The sequence below is a fragment of the Rhinolophus ferrumequinum genome, chromosome 8 (assembly GCF_004115265.2).
Source record: "Rhinolophus ferrumequinum isolate MPI-CBG mRhiFer1 chromosome 8, mRhiFer1_v1.p, whole genome shotgun sequence".
Taxonomy (NCBI): Eukaryota; Metazoa; Chordata; class Mammalia; order Chiroptera; family Rhinolophidae; genus Rhinolophus; species Rhinolophus ferrumequinum.
In genome coordinates this window covers 25,489,001-25,511,342 of record NC_046291.1, presented here as the reverse complement: position 1 = coordinate 25,511,342, position 22,342 = coordinate 25,489,001, and the positions used below count along the sequence as shown (strand labels likewise).

Genomic DNA, 22,342 nt, shown 5'->3' with positions numbered 1-22,342 from the left:
AGCTATATTTTTTTTTAAATAAAAATCTTTTAAAAAAATCTCCTGTGTTTGTTCATTCATTCATTCATCAAACATTTGTTGAGAATTTACAAAGTCCCAGGTACAACAGGCCACACAGTGCAAATTCTGGCTCTTCAGAAGTGTGATACATTCCTTGCCTTCAGCTTAAAATCTCAGTTTAAAATATACCTTAAAATCTCCTTTTGTAACAAAAGAATTAGGAACAAACAATTGGTTTGTCTCTCTCCCCTCCCATTCCAGGCAACAAGAATCTCTTCTTTCAGATAATTTTCTGGAATGGAGATTTTGCAAGATATTTTAATAACTCATTGAAATAAAATATATGTAACTTTATTTGGGATCGTCCAACAGATTTGTCACAGTAGACTGAATTCTTAGTGACACAGTTGTGATCCCTTAAGTTAAAGGTATTAAAGGAATATCCTGGAGAGGGGAGGAGTAGAAAGAACACTGAGCTGGGAATTGAAAACCTGTGTTCTAGTCCCAGGTCGATCTCTAAACTAACCTTAATTAGTTTAAAGTCACAGTTCTTTAAAAATTTCTTCCCTCATCAACATAATGGAGAAAAAAATGTGTGTCCTAGCTCCATCATGGCAAATTGTGTGACTCCAATGAAAAAAGTTAATGTAGAAGGGTTCTGAGACGCCAAATGTGCTATACAATGTATTTCCATTATCTCAGGACCTCATTTGCTCCTTAAAAGGTGGGGAAGGAGGGTGGGTCAAAGGTACTAAGGGACATAAAGTGCTATTCCTTTTCCAGCTTCATTCTTTCACTCCTACATGCCTCTGAGCCTTTGGAGATGCTATTACCTCTGCCTGCAATGCCCTTTGCTCACTGATGATTTTCTAGTCTTATTTCAAGACTCAGCTGGAACCTTACTTTCTTTGTACAAACGTCTTGATTTTTCTTAGGTAGAGACATTGCTCCTGCGTTTTTAGAGCGATCTGATATATTTCTCTAATTGAGCTCACATCATTATAGCGTCATTATCTGCTGATAGATCATGAGATTAGAAGCTTCATGAGTGTAGGGACTGTCCATCCTTCATAGGATTGTCTTCTCTCCATCCCTCTTCTATCGGCAGCTCATTTCCACCGGCACCCATGTGGTTATCATAGGCTCCACCATGCTAGTCCAATGTAATACCACCCCTTACCCCCACTTACTGGTTGGAGGTCAGTATCTGACCGAAGCAGAATATCTCATCCCAGAGGGCAGAGCCATTTGGTCTAGGGTGAGCTCCTGGTCCAATTTAGGAACTGGAATTGAGAAAAGGAACTCAATCTCTTTTGATTTTTGAAGCAATAAACTGCCGAGTTATTGGCAGCCTTGTTTATTGACATGTGGGCAAAAAAAAGTGGAAGTTTTTAGAAATAGAAGAATGAAATAAATGAGCTGAGAGGAACATAGATGAGATAGAAGACTCTGAGATCTCGAGTCCCAATTTCTAGTCATTCTAGAAGTCATGTTCCACTTCTAGGGTGTCCACGATGATACGCTTGTATTCCTACAATGAATTATCCCTTAGTCCTAATAATGAATTCCCCTTTGTGCATAAACCATTTCAAGTTGAATTTCTGTCACCACCCAAAATAAATAAGTAAACAGAAACATAGAGTTCTAACTAATATAAATTGTCTCGGGCATCTTTGAATCCTCAGTGTTGAACAGTCTTCAGCTTATTGTATTTATTAGATAAGTTTGTAATTAATTAACCCTTACCTCAATTCCTGTGTCATACAGTTTTCACAACACTAAATAAAAATGCCTGATCTTATAAATGACCAAATACAATAATGCAGGTTTGTTCTTAACCTTTAAACATAGACTAGTTACTTTAACAAAAATATAGTAAAACTCACTGTTTGAACAAACTTCCAGAATACTACAATAACCTAATTATAAACGTAAACATCTGTTAAGTGAACCAAATCTTTGGGCATCTCATCACAGTAGCGTCAAATTTGCTAAATGAAGTGCTGATCAGCACGTGGTCAATGGGAAAGAAAATTAACGAGAGAGATATTTTCACCTCAGCTCTGTTATTTAGTACTTTTGTGACATTGGACAAGTTCAAAAGACAAAGAAGGAGTAAGAAGTTGGGCTTCAACAACATCTATCGTACTGACCTTACAAGTTTATTATGACTATTAAATGAGGTAATTTATTAAAGCTATTGACAAGCTATTAAAACAATAACCAAAAGGGATACAACTTTCACTATTATCCTATCATATCACTAGTACCTACAGAGAGCTGTGATTAAAAAAAAAACACAACGAAATAATCAAATCAAATCCTGCAACCCTATAGCTTCACTATTCTAAGACCTGCAACTGGTGATTGGTTGGTGAAAAACACTATAAAGTTCCTCTTAGAGAGAGGTAGTGGGTGAGGAGAAGGGTGAGGATAGGGGTGGGGAGGGTGGGAGTGGGTGGGGGGATATCTCAGAACATTCAGCTGAAGCACTCTTTGGTGCCTTTCTCTTTTCAAGATTTTCCTCTCTTTTCTTCACCTCTCATTGAGCGCTACTTCCCAAGACAGAAGCCTTTTACAATAATAGTAAGTTAGACTTGCCTGACATTTTATTTTGAAGGAAATCCAAATCATTTAACAAGCAAGTATTAGACAGCCAAGTGGCACAGCGGAAGCATGCTGGGCCCATAACAAGCAAGCACTGTCTTTTTTTAAGGACTGAGCAAACTGGCCCCATGAGAGGATGCACCCGGAAGGCCACGCTGCTGGTGAGTGACAGACCTAAAAGAAAATGCTGAATCTTCTGCTCATATCTTCTAGGATCCATTAACAAAGACACTGTTCTTTCTACACAAAAATAACCAATGCAGGAACACCTCAAAATGCTTTCCCTCAGTTGTGAAGGAAAAGGCCGGAAATGAGTGGGCGCTTAATCACTGCTCCCCTCTGTGCCGAGCTTCCTGCCCCTTCTTCCTCCCGGTACTCTCCAAGAATCGCAGGAAATCAGACCTCTAATATGGGAAAAATAACACTTAGCAAAGAAAATGGCAAACGTTTCCACGGGTGTTGTTTTCTGAGAACACATTGATTAGGTGTTTTTGAGGATGAAGTCTCTGGAGAAAGAGCAGGATTGAACCCAGGAACCACCCCTCCCTACCCTCAGCCTCTTTGGCAATTCCACAGTTGAGAATCTGAACTGGGCAAGAATTGGGGAGCCACAGGCACTTGGGGTGGCTGCAGAAGAGAAAGAAAAGAGAGAGGCTGTGTGCCATGAATGGAATTCCTTCCTCTCCGTTTTCTTTCCTTCCCTGAGCCCAAAGCAGAGGTTACCAGTCCAAGACTTGGGGTGAGTGTGAATAGCGTGTCCATTTTCTCAAGGACTATGATTAGATTCAGATACAAGAAACTCTCCTCTGGAGCGTTTAAGCTTTCTGTTAGTAATGATACCAACAGCCAGCACTTACTGAACATGTAACATGTGCCAGGCCCAACTCCCATCATTTCCACGTAATTCTTAAAACTATCAAGTTGCTAACAGAGGCTTGGACAGTCAACATGGAAGATAATTCATAATTAATGTCTGATTGCGTTTCATAGTGCTTTAACATTTATCTTTGAATATAATGGCTTCCAGTGTTTTGGGAACTTATTCTAATAACATAAAGAGGAAGTCCTATTAGAAAGACCTGACACAGACTTGGCCAATTTCTCTATCCAGCCATGTTTATGTTTTTCTATACCAGTTAAGCATTAGGGTTTCAAAGTGTCTCACCAAAAGAGTGAAGGCTGCCATCCCAGTTAGGTAAAGAGAAAGAAGCCATCTGTCATCAAGGTATGCAGAATTATGGAAGAGAAAATAGCATTAAACATAAAATGAAAGTTTACCTCAGAAATACTGCAATGTAGATGATAAAGGTTTTCCTTAATGTGCTAAATTGTGCCTTTTGTGATAGTAGGGATTATATCAGTCTATTGCCATTTGCACATCCAAAGTGTAGCACAGAGATTAACCAGCTTTAAAATTCTCAACAGGAGAGATCCAAGATGGTGGAGTAGATAATGTGTTCCTTCCATCAACACATTAAAATTACAACTAAATTATAGAACAACTAACCTAAAGGACCATTTCAAGTCTAGCTAAACAGAAATTTTGTAACTAAGGATATAAAGGAGCTACATTGAGACTGGTAGGAGGGGTGGAGATGTGGAAAAGGCCCAAACTTCTGTGTGGCAATTGAGAATCAGGAGGGATATTTCAGCCAGAGAGGTTTCCCCCGGAGGAGCGAGAGACCCCAGCCCCCCACACCAGGCTCCCCAGCCTGGGGTACTGGTGCCAGGAAGAGGAGCCCCCACAACTTCTGGCTATGAAAAACAATGGTGATTCTTGCCATCTGAGTGAGAGAAAGACTGGGAGAAACCCAGACATCCTCTTAAACGCACAGACTCACTCGCTTGCAGCCACTCACCTTGGGCTCCAGCGGACAGACAGTAACTAGGGAGGCGTCGGAGACATGGGTGGGGGGGAGCAGACTGAAGTATGTGGCTTCTCGGGGAGGACTGGAGGACAGTCGGCATTTTCCCTGTGTGAGGTCCTCCTCCCATGTAGCTGGCAGGCGGAAGCCATCTTTCCTGTGTTGAGCCCGCCCACACCACGGCCAAATCTGAATCTGATTGGCCTGGTGAGCTCCATTTCTCCAAGCTGCTGACTCACTGGGACCCCGCCCCACCCAACTCCCAATACACCAGAGGCACTTTCTCCTCAAGCAGTCAGCCGCACCTGCATTGCATTCTTTCTTGGAAAACTATCAGAGTCAGGATAGTTTGGGTGGTGGTAGCTGGCCACAGTGTGCTCCCAGACTGTTGCTGAGTAGCTCCAGGCTCAGCATTGGCACCAAACCAGAATTTACATTAACCTGGATACCACAATTCTTCCCACTCTAGTGACTCCCTGAGACCCTGCCTCACCCAAATTGCATACCACATAAGGCTCTATCAGCGGCTGAACCTTAAGGGAACTGGCAGGTGGCAGCAGGCCTCAGGGTGTCCTGGCTTTTTGCAGAGCTACCTCAGGCCTGGTACTGGTGACAGACGTCCTCAGTTCATAGTGTGGCCCCTTCCACGCACCTCCAAGTTTAGAACACAGGCAACCAAAGAAGGACCTATCAATCCCACTTCAGGCTATTCATCTGAAGAAATCCAAATGCTACTTCAAGGGAATATGTGCATTCATATGTTCGTTGCAGCATTGTTTACAATGGCCAAGATGCGGAGGCAGCTTGGGTGTCCATCGATGCAAGAATCGATAAAGAGGAAATGGTATATATACACAATGGAATATTGCTCGGCCATGGAAGGGAATGGGTTCTTGCCATCTGTGGCAGCATGGATGGACCTGGAGAGTACTGTGCTGAGTGGAGTGTAAGACAGAGAAAGACGGATGCAATGTGATTTCACTTATATGTGGAATCTAAAGAACAAAAGAAACAAACAAAAAAGAAACACACTCATAGATACAAAGAACACATTGATGGCTGCCAGATGGAAGGAGAGTTAGCGGTGAGTGAAAAAGGGGAAAGGATTAAGAAGTACAAATTGGTTGTTACACAGTAGTCATGGGGATGTAGGGCATAGCATAAGGAATATTGTCAATAATATTGTAATAACTAGTAATAACTATGTATGGTGTCGGATGCTAGAGTTGTTGGGGTGATAGATGGGAGGAATTGGGGGGCAGGGTGAAAAAGGTGAAGCGATTAAGAAGTGCAAATGGGTAGTTATAAAATAGTCATGGGGATGTAAAGTAAAACACATGGAATATAGTGAATAATATGGTAATAACTATGTATAGTGCCAGGTGGGTTCTAGACTAATCAGGGGGATCATTTCTTAAATTATACAGATGTCAAACCACTATGCTGTACACCTGAAATTAATGTAAAATAATATAAAATATCAACTGTAATTGAAAAATTTTAAAAGGAGAAAAAGGTGAAGGGAAATAAGAGGTCCAAGTTTCCAGGTATAAAACATATAAGTCTTGGCGATGTAATGTACAGCATGGGGAATATAGTCAATAATATTGTGATAGTGTGGTACAGTGTCAGATGGTTGCTGGACTTATCATGGTGATCGCTTCTTCAGGTATATAAATGTTGAATAACTGTGAAGTACACCTGAAACTAACATAATATTGTATGTTAGCTATATTTGAATAAAAAATAAAATCCTCAGTCCTCATTAAATTTTTGTTTAATGAATAAAAAGAATGACTGCAAAGATGAACCATTCTCTGGGACCATTCTATATTGCTATCCTATAATTTTCGTATCAAGTTCTTCTTGAAATTATGTGATCTCAGAATTTAAGAATAGGAAGGACGTATAGATTCATCTAATCATTCTATTTATTTTTCAGGAAAGGAAAAGCAAGGCTCAGAAAGGCTAATGATTTACTTCAGGTCACACAGGTCACAAGAGGAATAGTTAGAGCTAGGAAAATGTTTTCTGACTTGTCATCACTGTCCTTTCTGCCTGTACCCCATGCTGCCTCATACAAGTATTAATAAGAATACTCATCTTTGTGTATATTGTAATAGAATTATGTGGTTTCCCCCACACATACACCATCCTTGATTGCTGCAGCTTTTCTCTTGGTTCTTATGGAACTGTTTTGAAAGGTGCTCTGATTTTTTTTTTTATTTTTCTTTTCCCCTCCTAAATCTTTTGAGGAGGAACTGGTGTTCCTGGTAAAGGGAGTGGGTCAGTGCATGCGTTGGGTTATAGTATAAATTACGAACATAAAAATAGAACTGTTTGCAAAGCTGTGCTAGACGTTTTGAGATCCTTGACCCCAAGATGAAGAAGGAGACTCTTGGGCATTGCACTGAGGAAGCGCACCAGAGTTGCCCATCTTTTCCTCCTTGCCTGTGGCCCAGTTTCAGCTCTGGGAGAATGAACACCATAAGCCTGGTTGCTCTTCTGCCCTTGCCCTCAGCAACAGCGGATTCAGCCAGTGACCATGGACCTGAGTCTGGCCTATTCAATCTTCCTCATGAGAAATTAGAATAGGGACCTGGAGTCTGTGCCAGTGGCTGTGGGTAGCCAAGTGACAGGTCCTGGAGGAAGGAAGGTATGCTGGACCATATGAAAAGGCCGAGGAAGGAAAAAAGCACATTTGTGAAAGGAAGGGCAGAGCAATAGGCAAAGAAAAACAGAAATGAGAGTGAGAGAGAATGAGACGGGAACGAATGATTCTCACATTCTTCAGGAATTACTTTTCCCACGATGGGTTTTCATGAAATTCCCGGTATCATTTTATTAATCTTTTTATCTAGATATGATTATAGGAAATATTTGTTCTTTGCAAAGGGATGTTCACTTTTGGGTGAGAGAAACCGATAGAGCAAAGGTTGTGTTTTGCTATTAAAGGGGCAGGTGAACTGGCACTGGAAAGGAAATACAACTTGGAGAATGAGGGGAAACAGAATAGAAGAGAGCCTGCAGAAACAGGGAAGGGGACCGAAGAAGACCAAAGCATCAAGAATTCCAGAGAGAGCCAGACTGGCGAAGCAGAGGGGAGTTGGGTGACAATGGCTGCTTTCCAGCTACCCCACTGACTCGAGGCCCAGCCCGCTTCATTTCCCATCCCCAAGAGCCAATCAGCTGCTCCTCACCACAGCACAGAGAGATCATCAAAGAGATTTAATAATGGTTGGCAAATGTCAAATTACATTGAATCTAAACCAAGTCCCAGACATTTAGAGCTGTGTAGTCATTAACAATCAATTAGTGAGCTTGCTTTTCAGTCAAAGCATTTTTTCATACCCTCTCCTTTCCATGACAAGGAAACACTTGCTTGGCTTCTTTTCCCTGTCGAGGGCTGAGCAATGCATCACTCCTTGGGCTTAGTCAGGGAAGGAACAATCTAGTCCCTGTTCTCGTTGTGGTTTCATCTCCTCCCTTGCTCCCGCAACAGCACTTTCAGGAGTGGAAGGAAACGTTAAGTGGCGTTTGTACATCCCGTCCTGCAAACACGAGCTAAGGAAAGAGACATCGGTCATTTTTCTCTTTTTCTTGGGAATCATGAAGCAATAAACAGTAAAGAGGATGGACAGAATCATCTAAAACCTTTTCTCTCATTGGAAGGAAGAGCGTTGGGCTCCTGCACCTTGAGGAGTGATGCACACCAATTGCACAAAGAGGGCATTCGGTGAACTCATTTCACCTCTAATGGCCCATGTTCTGATGCAGTGGGATTACATTCCAGCAACAGAATCGTAAACATTTACCACAGAACAAGACGTCTCTCTATTGATTGCTGAGTATCAGCTTCATCCTTCCCTTCCCAAATTAGCTCAGATTTACGGCAATTCCCTTCCTGTTCCCTGAGCCAACCACCTCATCTCTAGGGTGCTGCGGGTCAGAGGAAGGAGATAAGCAGGAACCTGTATCAGAACATTTTCAGAAAAAGCTTTCACAATCATTTTGAAAATTCTTCTTTGCTCCTATTTTTCCCTGCTAGGTCTTCCACAGGCCTATTTTTAGAATAGCTTTCACAGAATATGCAAAAGCTCATATTGTCCAACTGTGACATGGATTCCTTCCTCTAGTTTAGTTGATAAAATCTGGACATAAACCTGGGCTTTGCTCAAAGGGCTTTGTTGACAGCAGACTCATATGGAGTCTCCCAAGCTCTTAGTCCCAGGTAACTTTTGCTTCAAAGATGAACTTCAATGGCATGAAAGTGGCGGTGATGAAGGAGGCAAAGGTTTGAAAAAACAAATAGGACTTGACACAGACAGGGCATCACTGGCATTTCAGAAGCCAAGGGCAGGGCCCAGACTACAGCCTTAATACCCAAAGCAGTGAGTTCTTCAGGCCGGTAACAGGCTGGCTAAACTATGCCCAGGTTAGGCCCTCTGCCAGATCATCTCAGCACACGGCATGAGCTGCCAAGGCCAAATAAGAGGATTCAATGAAAACCAACAAAAAAACCCTCACTGTCTCCAAAGAGTTACCATCAGAGGTCTTGTCTTAAAAAAGGCCCAGAGAAGGTCCATGTTAGTACACTTTCAGGAGAGTTTCTAGGACTTTCCCTGGTCTGCCACCTTCTTGGAAGTCACTCAGTAGTAACTGGTGGTAGGATAGTTGTCATTGTCACAGATCCCAAGCAAATGCTGTCCAAGGAATAGACATACTACACTCTGAACAGATCATAAGTATATGTGAAAATCTATACTTTTACAGGACAAAAATGAGAGAACACTTATTTGCATTTTAAAATGTTGCTCTGCTTTCTAAAGGAGTGTTGAGTTCTCAGACTCCGAGGTGCTCTGAAATTGGCACCAAAATAACATGTTAAAATGCAGATGTCTAGTTCTTTCTCCCGAAGAATGAGATTCAGAAAATTGCATTTTTAAAAAGAACTCGATTCTGATGCAGGTGGTCATTGGCCCACGCCCTGAGAAACAGCACCCCTGAGAACCCTGAGAACCGCCTGACTGGCCACTTACCCCTCCCCACCTCCTGACTCCCAAAGTCGGCCACCACTGTCTATTTTGTCCGCATGCATTATCCCCACATCTCTCATCTTCCTTGCACTTAAAGCCATTTCTTATGAAAGGATAGAATAAACCGAATCACATTAAGGTATATAGCTGGGTTCTGCATGTACCATGTTTCCCTGAAAATAAGACCTAGCTGAATAATCAGCTCTAATGCGTCTTTTAGAGCAAAAATTAATATAAGACCTGGTATTATATTATTATATGATATATATTATACCATATTGTATTAATTTATATTTTACTATAGTAAAATAAAACCAGGTCTTATATTCATTTTTGCTCCAAAAGACGCGTTAGAGCTGATTATCCGGCTAGGTCTTATTTTCAGGGAAACAGGGTCTTTAAACAGAAGTCAGTTTCAATTTGGGGGATGATGATGTTGCATAAATCAAAACCCACCTATATTGTAATGGACAGGACTGTAAGCTAAGGGAGAAATTTTATATTTGAGATTTTTACAATTCTGACTCTCTAAGATTCACCAGCTATTTTATTATTATTTTATCATTGCTCATGTGTCTTGTTAAAAAACACTCAAAGGGATATGTGTGTGGCCAACACATCTTCTATAACTTGCATGCCCCTATGACTCACCCACTGGCTGGCATATGACAGTGTTGAACAAATGAGGTTGTGTTAGAATCTGGCAGTTTTCTGTTTCTAACTCTACCAAAGGAAATCAGGAAAACAATCAAAACCATCCTCTTAGTAAATTATGCTGAAAAATGAACACCCCCTCAAGGGGAGATAGTGACAGTATATGGGTACAGAGGAGAAGGGGAGAAGGAAGAAGGAGCTCCTGGAAAGAAGGCGCCAGGTCAATGGGGCAAGACCAGAGAGGGAAATCCAGTGTGGGCTTTGGAGCCAGTTCCTCACAGTGATTTTTGCAGCTACAAGGAGGCAGAGAGGATGAAGAAGGGAAAGAGGAAAAGAGAGTAAATGGAAAGAAAAAGGAAAAGAAAACAAAACAAAAAATCAAGATTGGGAACAGAAAGGTGTTAAAAGTTCCCAGAACCAAAGACAAGACTTAAATTTTAGCCATTCATTAATATTGTCACCATATATTAGACACATATGTTAGAGTATAGTTAGGTATTTCTAAGCATGGATGGAAAACGACTTTGTAACACTGAGTCAATTCATTTAAGGTTTCAAGTGGCCAATCTTTCGGTCTTTGCTTCCACGAGTTCCTCGGAGAAAGTAAATAAGCGCAGGGTGTTGATTTCTTACAGCCTGGGGTCTTTGACCAGCAATCCCATAATCCCAGCCCATGTACTTCTCAGAACATCTGCAGACTTAACCCCAAGGACGTAGCATGTTGCGTAGCTGCCGAAAATATATCATCATTGCTTTGGCTTTGATTTTAGAGTCCACAAATGATGATCCTTTAACTATTTCCCCAGTGACTGAAGTACATTCCCGTCTTTATGAAGGAACCTTGACTTCCTGCTCACAAGACCAAAACCACAGAAGTTGTTGCTTCAAAGAACAGAATCAAGCCCCATCGCCAGGGATCTGCCATTATTATCTAACTAGAGGCCACCCAATGACTAGTAGCTGTTTCCTGTGATAAGCTCTGCAGTCCCCAATTTCTGTAGAGTCTTATTTTGATCACGTAGGAGATTTTGACAGCAACAAAATATTGCTTCAGTCCCTTTATGAAGTCATTTGATATCTCGTGTCTCCGCCTGACCGGCTGCTTACCCCTCCCCACCTCCTGACTCCCAAAGTCGGCCACCACTGTCTATTTTGTCCGCATGCATTGTCCCCACATCGCTCATCTTCCTTGCACTTAAAGCCATTTCCTATGAAAGAATAAACTGATTCACATTAAGGTACACATGACAGATAAAACATAAAGCATTACCTCTGCCTGGGAGTTGTAGTTTAAAAATAGGGAAGCCTGTAGGCAAACAATAAATATTTAATTGGAGAATATCAGGTGCCTGGAAGCTAATGGAAAAAATATTTTGGGGGCACTGAATTGTGTGTGTGTGTGTGTGTGTGTGTGTGTGTGCATGTCGAGGTGGTGGCCTTCGGATCCCAGGAAAGTTGCCACGAAGGTAAGCACGTTTTTCGAAGCCGTGTTTCGTAACATATGAACTGTGTTTTCATAGCATTTGTTTCTAGGCATTGACTGAGGGACATGAGAAAGGAGTAATTTCCTTGATGCAGTCAACGCCTAATGGTTAAGGCTCCATTCCCAGAATAATGGCATGACCTGGCCACAAGCCCATCCACGGAGAGTGCCTTTCCCTGAGGGAAGATGGGTGTTCGAAGGATGGGAAAGCAAGGCCAAGAATGCATGCTCACTTCACTTATGGCCACATTATCTTCTTCCTCCTAAGAGACCTCTGGGTCCTTAAGTAACTTCCCAGTCGTCAAATCAGTCTTTATTAAATTTTCACATGCACTTAGTTTTAGATTCAATTTGAAATGTGCTCCAAGGAGCAGCATATGGACTAAATAATTAGCTGAAGAGGAATGGTACAGAATAGATTTTAGAGCATGGCCCAGAACCCTGCCTCTCCAGTACCACCAGTAGTAACGGACTCTTAATGTAACACCAAGATAGGCACTTTTATTTTGAAGTATGTATTTATTTTCATTTGTATTTAAAAGGAAAACAGTCAAATCCATGGTTTCAGGAATATTTTTGCTTAGGATAAAGCTAACACAGGTATTTAAGATTTTTGAAAGTGGATCCATTTAAAGAAAAATATTAAGGAAGTAATCATGCAAGACTATTGCAAGCATCTCAACGGTCATACTCAAGGGACTCGAGTTTAAGAAACACTGCCAAGATTAGTAGAGCATTAATTACTGCATAGCAATAACCCTGGTTGACTCCTGTTCTGCAAAGGGTGAGCTGTATGACCTTGGGCAAGTTGCAACCTCTCTGAGCCTCAGTTTACTTAAGTATAAAGGTGTTAAGTATAAAGGTGGCATTTAAGGAGAGCTCCAAGATCTTTTCCAATTCTAGCGGGTGATGATTTACCTATGTTATAGGTTACCTTCTGTGACTAATTAGGAGGAAATGGAGAAATTAAGTCAGTGTTTCCAATGGTGATGTCATGGCTAGACACACATAAGCATTGAGTTAGTTCTCGCTTGCCCAGAAGCAGTGAGGGGTAGAGGAAAAGTCCACTAGATTGTTAGGGGGACCTACGAGCCAACTCTACTACTTACTGTGTCCCTTCACAAAGTCACCTGCCCTCTTTGAACCCCCGTTTCTCTATTTGTGAGGGCAAAGTGTCATGGTGGTAAATGACGTCTATTCCATTACTTGTGCATTCATGTTGTGCAGCTCAGATGCAGTTTATGTGAAGTGAAAAATTCTATGCAAACATAAAGCTTGTTCTCCCACCCTCTTGTGTCTTTGCATAACTTCATTATTTTAAAATAGAACGTAGTGGTATGTGTAACAATATTATGATCAGGCAGAATTTTTAAAAAGGTAATAGGTTATGATCCAGCCAGTCAATATTGACAGTATTTAATGGTTCAGATAAAATGTTTAATGTTGGAGAAGGAACGGTGAGTTGGCTTATTGTGGATAACCCAGAAAACCATCACCTACCAGTCACGTCAAAATCTCATTTCAGTGAAAAGTTTTAACCATATCGTCTTCTAAACCTATCATTGTAAGTGGAAGATGAGCTAGAGACTAAATTATTTATCTATTCCACTGAACTCTGCTTTTTATGAGGCTCCTTTCCATTAGCCCAGAATTCCCAACTGGATACACAATCTCAGATTATAGCTGTCACGAAGTTTATGCACTTATTCCCCTAGGAGGCCTGGGTGCATTTTCAGATTACTGCCTGCTGAATTCGAATTATAGTTATTTTTGTATTAAGTTACCAAGCTTGATTCTCTGATTCTCTAGTTGACGAGGAGATAAATATTGCTAGAAGGTGACGCAAAAAACTTGCAACTTCCAAATAGCGATAGCACAGCTGAGAGTAGACTCACTCAGTATGAAGTGTAGAGTCCTTTACTGGGGTTCAAGCATCTCCCTAGTCTGGAGTCACCCTGAATTTATATTATATTGCAAAAATGGACACTCAAAAAGTTGTGAAGTGGGAAAACTACTTTTAGATATATTTTAAGCACAAGTTACGTTTCTAAATATGAAAGCTTCAGTCATCCAGAATATTCACGTATGGAAACCATCTCGTTTCCTTATGCCAAATAGATTAGACTGACCACCTTTTCAAGATTTCAGCACAGTGTAGCTCGTTCCCCATCTAAAATGTCCAATTCGATACCGTTTTACAAGGCAGGCTTATTGTTACAGAATAGTCAGCCTTGTTCCAAGTAATACTGCAAAGCTGTTTTATCCTTCCTCATGCCAAGAAATTTCTAGGCAAACGACTTTGGTTATGAGATGGTTAAATTACTCATCTGGTTAGTCGTGGATCTACTAAAGGACCGGGGACCAAAACGTAGGGTTGCAGACTCTGGAGCCAGTGTTTTTCTCACTGGATACTGTAGTTTCTCGTCAGTCAGCCCTGGGTTGCCGTGTTGACCAGCTCACTAGTCTGCTCAGAAGACGTGGCAGCTAATGTTTAAAATTTTATAAAACATTTTGCTGGCCCCTGCAGCATCTATTGTTCTCTTTACCTTGTTTGATTCGGATGAGAACACAATCACTCAGCTTCCATGCCACACCGTTCACAACCTTTCTTACACCTGCTTTCCTGTTCAGAACGTCTCTGCCAATGCAGTAGGTTCAGTTCCTATAGCTGCAGTCTTTAAGACTTACTGAAAAGTTTCTTGTCACGTTCATTTGATGAGGGATTGAAGTGATTCACTATTGTATCCGTTTCCATAAACCCGAAGTGTGAAAAGAAAGCTTGAGTAGTACTGCGCCCCATGTAAGTGGCACGTGTTTATTGTTTTCTTGGGGAATCACTCTGGAAGGGATGCTGGGAGAACACCAGCTGGACTCTCTACTTTCCTCCGTACTTTGATGTTCTTTCCTGGAAGTTGTGTGGAGGAGATTTTAGTCAGTGTTCTTTTCAGTTCTGAGAATCTCCCTAGGCCTTTTCATCTCCCTGTTCCTGGTGTTTGAGGCAGCTTATATTTGCACCTAACCTTTTGTACCATGTAGAAACCCACTCCCATAATTCCTCTGCCTCTGGTTCGCCAGCTCTTCCCCACTTTGTTACCAAACAATCTCCTGTAAATTGACTCCTCCCACCTCTCACCTAAATTATTCCCTCTCACCTTTGCCCTTCTTCACTTTTCCACAAACTGCTTCAAGGTATCCTTTCTAAATATGCTATTTAACACTATTCCAGAACAAACTTTCTCCTTCTCTCACCAAATAAACTGCTTTCAATAAGCCTCTCCTCAGCCCAACATCCCATAACCCACCTCATTCTAAAATACTGCTTTTCATAACCTCCAACCATTTGCTCCTTTCCTCTTCAAAAAAAAGAAAAAGAAACCATAAAGTACACACACACACACACACACACACACACAACATCCCAAAGAAAAATGACCTAATACAATCTTTCGCCTTCCCTTTCTCTCTCTGAGAAAGAAAATTCTCATGAGGTGTATAAAGACCCCTTTGTGTCTCTTTGAGGATATTTCTTTCCCAGTGAAATAAGCTCAAGAGAAATACACTAAGGCATTCCAAGGCCAAACACATTCTACTGTTTATTACACATATTACATTCTTAAATAAAAATGCGTCACATAACATTTTTTGCATAGATATCTTACAATATACCAATTTAAAAAAGAATTATGAAACAGACCAGTAACAAAAATAAATTTTTTCTTCATTAATAATTTTGTAACATTAACATACCACCATCATATAATACAAATAATAGTTTTAAATCTTAAGACTTTTGTACAGCAAAAAAACTTGACAAAGTAATATATTTATATATATATATATAAAAAGCTTAAAAAAAATAAAATGTCAAAAAAAGGCATAACCGAGGGCTATAAGACTGGGTACTTCTGTGATATATTATAAATACCAGAGAAGGCCTGAGAGAATGTGACCGGGGAGGTGGGGGCAGGGGAGGGGGCTGGGAGTAGGTCTCTCCAAACACACTTGTTAGACACATCTGGCAAAAAGAAAATGTATAGTGCAAAAATAAATTTCTTCAAGCCAACTGTGAAGAGGATAATAGAGATTTAAAAGAAAAGTGGTGGTGGCTGGGAAGTTGTGTGGTGGGAGTGGGGGGGTGGCAAGAGAGGAGTTCGGGGAGAATGGTGGAAAGGAAGGGGAGGCTTCAAAAATATTAAACATTTGTTTTTGCCTCTGTGTTAGCAAGGAGATCTTGGCCATAACAGGTGTACTTTTCCTCCCTGGAATGAAGCAGAAGTGAAAGATAAGGAAATTAAACTAAGTCTGGGTATAGATAGAAAATGCATACTGGGGGAAAAAAAAAGGTTGAGAACTAGCCAATGAGCTCAAAAGCCTCTCAGGACCTAGATTTGCAGAAATGATTCTGTCTCTGGTCCAAAGGCCTAGGATTAAAATGTCCCCTCTTCCCACCCGCAGCCCCTCCCCTGTATGTGGAACTCCCAGTGTGGTTTCAATATACTGGCAATTATAAGCATCCATCCCCCCAAAAAGATATTAGGCACTGGTGGCTACTCCTCTTAAACGTCAGTAGCCTGTTTTCCTTCTGCGAAGGTACAGTAGGTACGTACGCACATGTCTAGGTGTGCGCACACATACCACCCTCATTATTCTGACGTGGGGTCCATTTTATGGCAGTAGACAGAAGCTGGAGTCAAAGCAATTTACGATTCCAAAGCTCACAGTTGAAAAAAAATTGTATAAACAGTCCCCAACAAAGAACGTATTAACCTTCCCTCATGACGGCTGAGAGGGAGCCCTGTTTGGAAAGAGTATCTTGTTTGGGATATTTGTGAAGCGATGGCCTAGAATTTCTCTCTCCATTTTTGATACCTGTGTCCCGAGGGTTTACACTTAAATGCAAAACACCTGAAGAATACAGTACTGGATCGGAAGGGTGCACGTAAGAAAGTGAGTTGCAGCTTTATTATCCCCTTTTCTGGGATCTATTAGAAACCAACAGAGGAGGTTTAAGAGAGTGTTAAAAGCAAGAGAAAACCCTGAAGCCTCAGGCAGTTAGTCATGGGATCTCACACTGAGAAGCAGTTTTTGCTTCCTGGGACACATTTTTGTTGTTCCCTCTCAAATATTCCCAAAGATTCTCACTGAGGAAAGTAGGCCATCAAGGAGGCACTGATGTGTACTCAGGCCAGCCTCTCTAGTTTTCAAACCGAGATATCACCATGTTTGCCGAAATTCAATCCAGACCCAGAATGCGAATTCTCTCCTCCGGCCTCCACCCCACGCTTGGCAGGTGGCCACTTCTGGAAGATGCCAGGGAAAGCTGCCGCACGTACATTGCAACCAAGTTCTACTTAATAAATTGTCACTCTGGCAAAGATTGGGGTGCAAAATTGTGGCCAGACATGCTGGCCTTTATCAGATTAAAAAAAAAAAAGAAACAATGAGCCAGATTTTCGTAGTTAAATGTGTTGTATCTCCCTGACTTTCCCTACCTTCTTCCTTCTCTTAAAACCAACTCAGGCGAGACAAAAGCACTTTGCACTGTATTTTAGGTTTGAAAAAGTGATCTCCATAGAGGAAACCATTTTGAACCAATAAAGCGAATCACTCGGATGTTGTTGTTCTTGCCACTTGAGTGGATGTCTCTTGACTTTGTCACGGAATTCAGGAGTGGGGGCTACAGGCAGAATGCTCTGAGCGCACTGGATGAGCCTCCCTGAAAGTCTCATTTATTTCCCCTTTGATGTACACAGACATGGCTAATCTGGAAGTTTATCCCAAACGAAAGTCCTTAAAAAAAAACCTTCTCTGGCTTCTAGATTCAAAGAAGATTTTTTAAAAATAGGAATCAGTTCTGCTAATCATGTGTGAGGTTGGCTGTCTTTTTACCCTGTTAGAATCAGGCAATCAAAGATGTAAAAAGGGCACAAGAGGTGCAGAAGGGGAAGAGACGGGGCATCTGAAGGGCTTTGCAAGGGAAAGCACGTACAGAGGAGAAGGAAATGGTCAGCATGAAGTTCATTTTGGGGTCTCCAGTATGTTTATAAAATGCAGCTTTGTCATGGAATCCGAACATCTCTTTTTTTCCTGGACGTAACAATCGTCACCACCAGGCATTAAGTTGGGCCAATTAACCGTGAGTGGGGCAGGGGGCCAGTCACTGGGGGCAGCATATAATTTCAGGTTTCCACGTCTCTGACTTACAGCCAGGTGGTAGGAGAAAAAAGCACAACTTGAAATAAAGAAAATTGTCAATGGCTTAGAAACACTCTTGTTCTATACATCACATTCTGAACCCTGGATACAGTGTGCTTGAGAGGACAGCCACGAGAAACTCCAGGCCAGGTTTTTCCTTTCAAATTTGGGATCCCCTGGAAGGTTAGGAGGTAACAATTTAAAGGAGAAAGCAGTTTAACGTGTTTCCAATGTCCATTAAAGCACTGTTTTAAATAACCTGTCCTCTTGGGAGCAAAATATTTTCATGTTAATTCTTGGAAAGCCTGTTCACTCCAGCAGGCTCTTTACCAACCATCTCTGCCATTTGGGAGATGATGGACATTTTACCATAAATCCGTTTCCAAAATGATTGGAGTTACCCCACTCCCATGGATAGGACTGGTTATTTATTATTTACAGGTGTCAGCCGGGCTAGAGAAGAACAGTTTCAAAGCCATACACTTAGCACCCACCAAATTCTCAGGCCAATTCTCACCGTCAACGAATGACTCTGAAGCAAGCAATCCCCACCATCACAGTGGAGCGCACCCTACTCTGAGAAAAGTCAGGAGCAAATTACAAAGGACCTCACTGATACAAAAGAGAGGAATTACCGAACCGTTCAGACACATGAAGACCAAAGGGCCTTTGTTCCACCACATTCAAATGAGATCTTTTCAAGACCACAGATGGTAACAGGGAGCAAACAAGCAATGATTACTCTTTTGCATTCTTTTTTTCTTTTCACTTTCTTTTTAATAGAGCCTTGCATTGGTCAGTTCAAAAATTAAATTAAGTATTATAACCCCTTAATAATAGCATTTCGAGAGGCAAGAGCAGCTCCAGCTGGGGAGAGAACATTTATAAATCATGGCAGCCACGGCTAATGCCATCACTGGTGTGTGCGTGCATTCATGCTGGAGGCTGCTACAGAAAGGGAAATCAACGAACCAACAAAATCTGGGGTGTCTAAAGTTTCATCTAGTGCACTGACTGGAGGTGCTACAGTTTAATACAGCTGAGGTTCAAGGTCCCTCATACATCCTTCATCCAGAAAGGATGCACCACACATTCAAATATAATTCCATGGTACGCCCTGATGGACTGGCCACAAAATGCACTCAAATGCAGTAGAGAACTATGAGATTGTCAGCAAGCAGTGCTCCAGAAATTGTTTCTAAGTCATGTATAGTTTTAAATCTTTGGAATAAAACTGATTTTTTAAAATACCCTCCTACTGACATATACATAATTGCCTCCGGCAAATGGGCAGGTTTTGTATGTGTTTTAGGGTGGTTTTTTGTTGTTGGTATGTTTTTGTTTTTTTTGTGTATCATTTTAGTATTATTATTTTGTCTTTTTTGGTCTAAATGGAAAAAAGGAAAAAAGAGAAAGAAAAGTTTAAGGGCCAGACCTCAGGATGCCCCACGTGTCCAATTGGCAGCTACAGCATTTGTGACAAGTAGGCTCCTTTACCCTCAGACGAGTAGTTTCAACATTTCAGTGAAATCAAAGGTTGCAGAAAGCTCAGAAACCAAATGCCAAGGATCTTGAAGGTTGCTGTCACAAACGTATTTGTGGTTCTTATATTATTATTTCCTTTTAAAGACTTCAGTTTTGCATCCCAAATAGGTATGGGGTGGCATTTTAACAGTCAATGAGTCAAACAGTCAAAGGAGGGTAGGAGGGAAGCCGGCTGGTATGAAGGAGCAGCAACCGTGTGCGGACCAAATGCCATTTTTGTTTTTTAGACGTGTCTTGAAGGGATGGTCCCAGAATATACAAAATATACAATCTGTCCTAATAACCACCCCGCTTGCTTGCATAGGCCATTTAATGGTCCTAAAGGCAGTCTTTGGAGTTGAGGCCAGTGCCAGCTAGCTAAAAATGCGGGTAGATGTGTGTGGGGGATCAGAAGTAAGGAATGTAAACCCCTCTGTTCATCCTGGGTGCTCTAGGTCACCAGTCAAGATGGTCTAGCCAGAAAAAAAAGAAAATTAGAAATATGTCTCTCCTTTTAGACAGACCACGGGAGAACCATCTCAACCTTTTCCTTAAATGTTCACCCTTCATTCCCACAATGGCATTTTGAATGGTGTGTTTTAACAAGTGGGGTAACGTGAGCTCAGTGGGTATGAGAGAGGAAGATAGGATGATGATTTTGAACTTGGGAAGCATCCTCAGTTTTCCCCACTCCTGGAAAGAGTGATATTTTTGGCTTTTTGTCAGGTCCTAACCCAGAGTTAGGTTCAATATGCAGCTGCCCTTTCACACTACGACATCTATGCTGAAACTGGTGACAGGGTAGCAATGACACACTGCACTGGGTTGATCACTATGAGCTGAGGTCATGGTGCCTCAAGGGGATGAGAGAACTGTGATGTCCCATCTGATTGGCTGCTTCGAGAGCTGGACATCCAGGTGCTGACAGAGTCCTGGAGAGGTTTAGTCCATGGAGAAAAGATAAAACATTTAAGCTTCCAAATAAGCTTTTCAAGTTTTCATTAGCAAAAACAGAGAGATTAAAAAGAAAAAATCTAGCACTGGCAATAAGGTGAGGCTCAAGGGATAGACTGTGATTTATCATCAAGGACTTTATTCTCTTGGCCACTTTGCAGTCATGCTAGAAGTTTCCAGAATCCCTAGTGCATATGGTGTGCAAGAGTCAAAAAGTAAGAAAAGAAAACTCCCTTAAGAGTGAAGTCTAGAGAAATGCAGGCCAGAAAGGTGTAAGGTGTTATTCCAGAGTCTGCCGCCGCTAAGGCCGTTGGTATCGACTGGAAAGATCTCAACGGTACTAAGAAGAACCAAACTGATCAACAGTTCTTTGAGGAAGTCGGACGCATGGACTAGTAGGACTTTTCACACACAAAGGACAAATAAACCAAGAGTTAATTTTGGCTACCAAACTGCAATTTGGTTTTCTAGGTCATTTTCCCCCAACTATTTAAAAAGAAACATTAGTGCTACACATATGCAACTTTAAGACGTTGTACTCTCCTATCAAGTTGCATCGAGAAGCAAGTTAAATAAGCCCCTCTTACTGCCGTCCACCTGCAGAGACGTCACATCCATTTTCTTTGATTTCCATTGGCAACAGCGGGAAATAATTCCAATAGTGCTGAAGTGAGCAGCGGTCTGCCTTGCTGAGTTCACCTGGTTTCCTTTTTCTTCGTCTTCTACCATCTGGCTAGGGCAAGGCATAAAGAATAGATGTATATATTTTAAATATAGCTGAGTGCAGGACAGTGTGTTTGTGGGGGGGGTCTGTGCATTTGAGCATGTGGTGTGTGTGTGTGTGTGTGTGTGTGTGTGTGTGTGTGTGTGTGCGCGCACAGAGGTTTATAAGTGAGAACTTTCTTCTGCGAGGCAATGGGTCCCCGCCTGAAGTCCAGTCCCCTGCCTCATGACATTTCCTTCAGACAACGGCCGATGCCATGGCAACTCTGGCCTTTAGGTTTTTTAGATATGTCTCTTCATGTGGAGGGCAAGATGATCAGACCTGGAAAAACACCTAGGAAATATAAACAACAAGGATATGAGAGAGGTCCAGGTAAAGAACTCAACTTCCATCACCCCTTAGAAAATGATTAACCATACCGTAAAGGGAGACAGCACATATGTACTGACAAACAAGACAATGTGGGGGGAAGGTGAGCTCAGGGGTCAGATTGCTTGGGTTCAAATCCCAGCTCTTCCCATAGCTGTGGGACTATGAGCATGTTAACCTCTCTGTGCCTTAATTCCTCCTCAGTAAAAAGGTGGTAATTACAGCACTGGCCTCGGAGCTTGGGTGTGAGGAATAGAAGAGCTGATCTATGTCAAGTGCTTAAACTACTGCCTGGCACATAGTAAGACCTCAGTGAGTGTTAACTATTATTATCGTAATTGTCATTATTGAAGAAGAAACGAATGTGCACGTTTTGGAAACGACACGTGTCATGCTCATATACTATAAATACGCTGAGAATGATTAGCCTGTATCATCGAATGGTGGAATGTTAACATTTCAACACCCAGATTTCAGTCTTGAGCTTTATAATTAAAGCCCAGAAACACTGCCTACAGGTCGACACAGACACTCTACATTCAAGTCAAGAAAAAGAATGGAGAGGGGTGCCCATGTTTACTAAGTATGGTATAACACGCAGGCATGTGCTAGGGATTTCCCCAATATTACCCCAGTAACATCGCCAGCAACCTTTCACGGTAAAGTATTCACACCCTTCTCTGTGTTTGTGGTGAGGAAACTGAGCTGGTGAGAGACAGACCTGAGATTAGAGCCCAGGTGGATCTGCGAGCCCACTTTCTCTTGGTACCTAAAGCCCACCACTGAGTGCCTTCCTCAGCCTTCAGAATGAATGCAGCGGTTGTCTTCACGCCTTCCCCTTTCTTCTTGCTTTTCCCTTGGATAGCTACTCTTCTGTGTACTCAGTTGTATGGGGCTAACCCTCCTTCTATGGCTGAAGTTATGACCATAG

The 22,342-nt window shown here is 41.7% G+C and overlaps 1 protein-coding gene across 3 annotated transcripts in view; it reads right to left on the bottom strand.

Moving 5' to 3' along the window:
* Window positions 1–15,346: 15,346 nt before the first annotated feature.
* Window positions 15,347–22,342, bottom strand: part of KLF7 (KLF transcription factor 7) — an 84,775-nt gene continuing 77,779 nt past the window's right edge. For all 3 annotated transcript variants that reach the window (XM_033112189.1, XM_033112190.1, XM_033112191.1), the window contains one exon: window positions 15,347–21,375. In XM_033112189.1, the coding sequence (XP_032968080.1) occupies window positions 21,324–21,375 (52 nt within the window). In that variant the 3' untranslated portion in view covers window positions 15,347–21,323. The remainder of the gene's footprint in view (window positions 21,376–22,342) is intronic.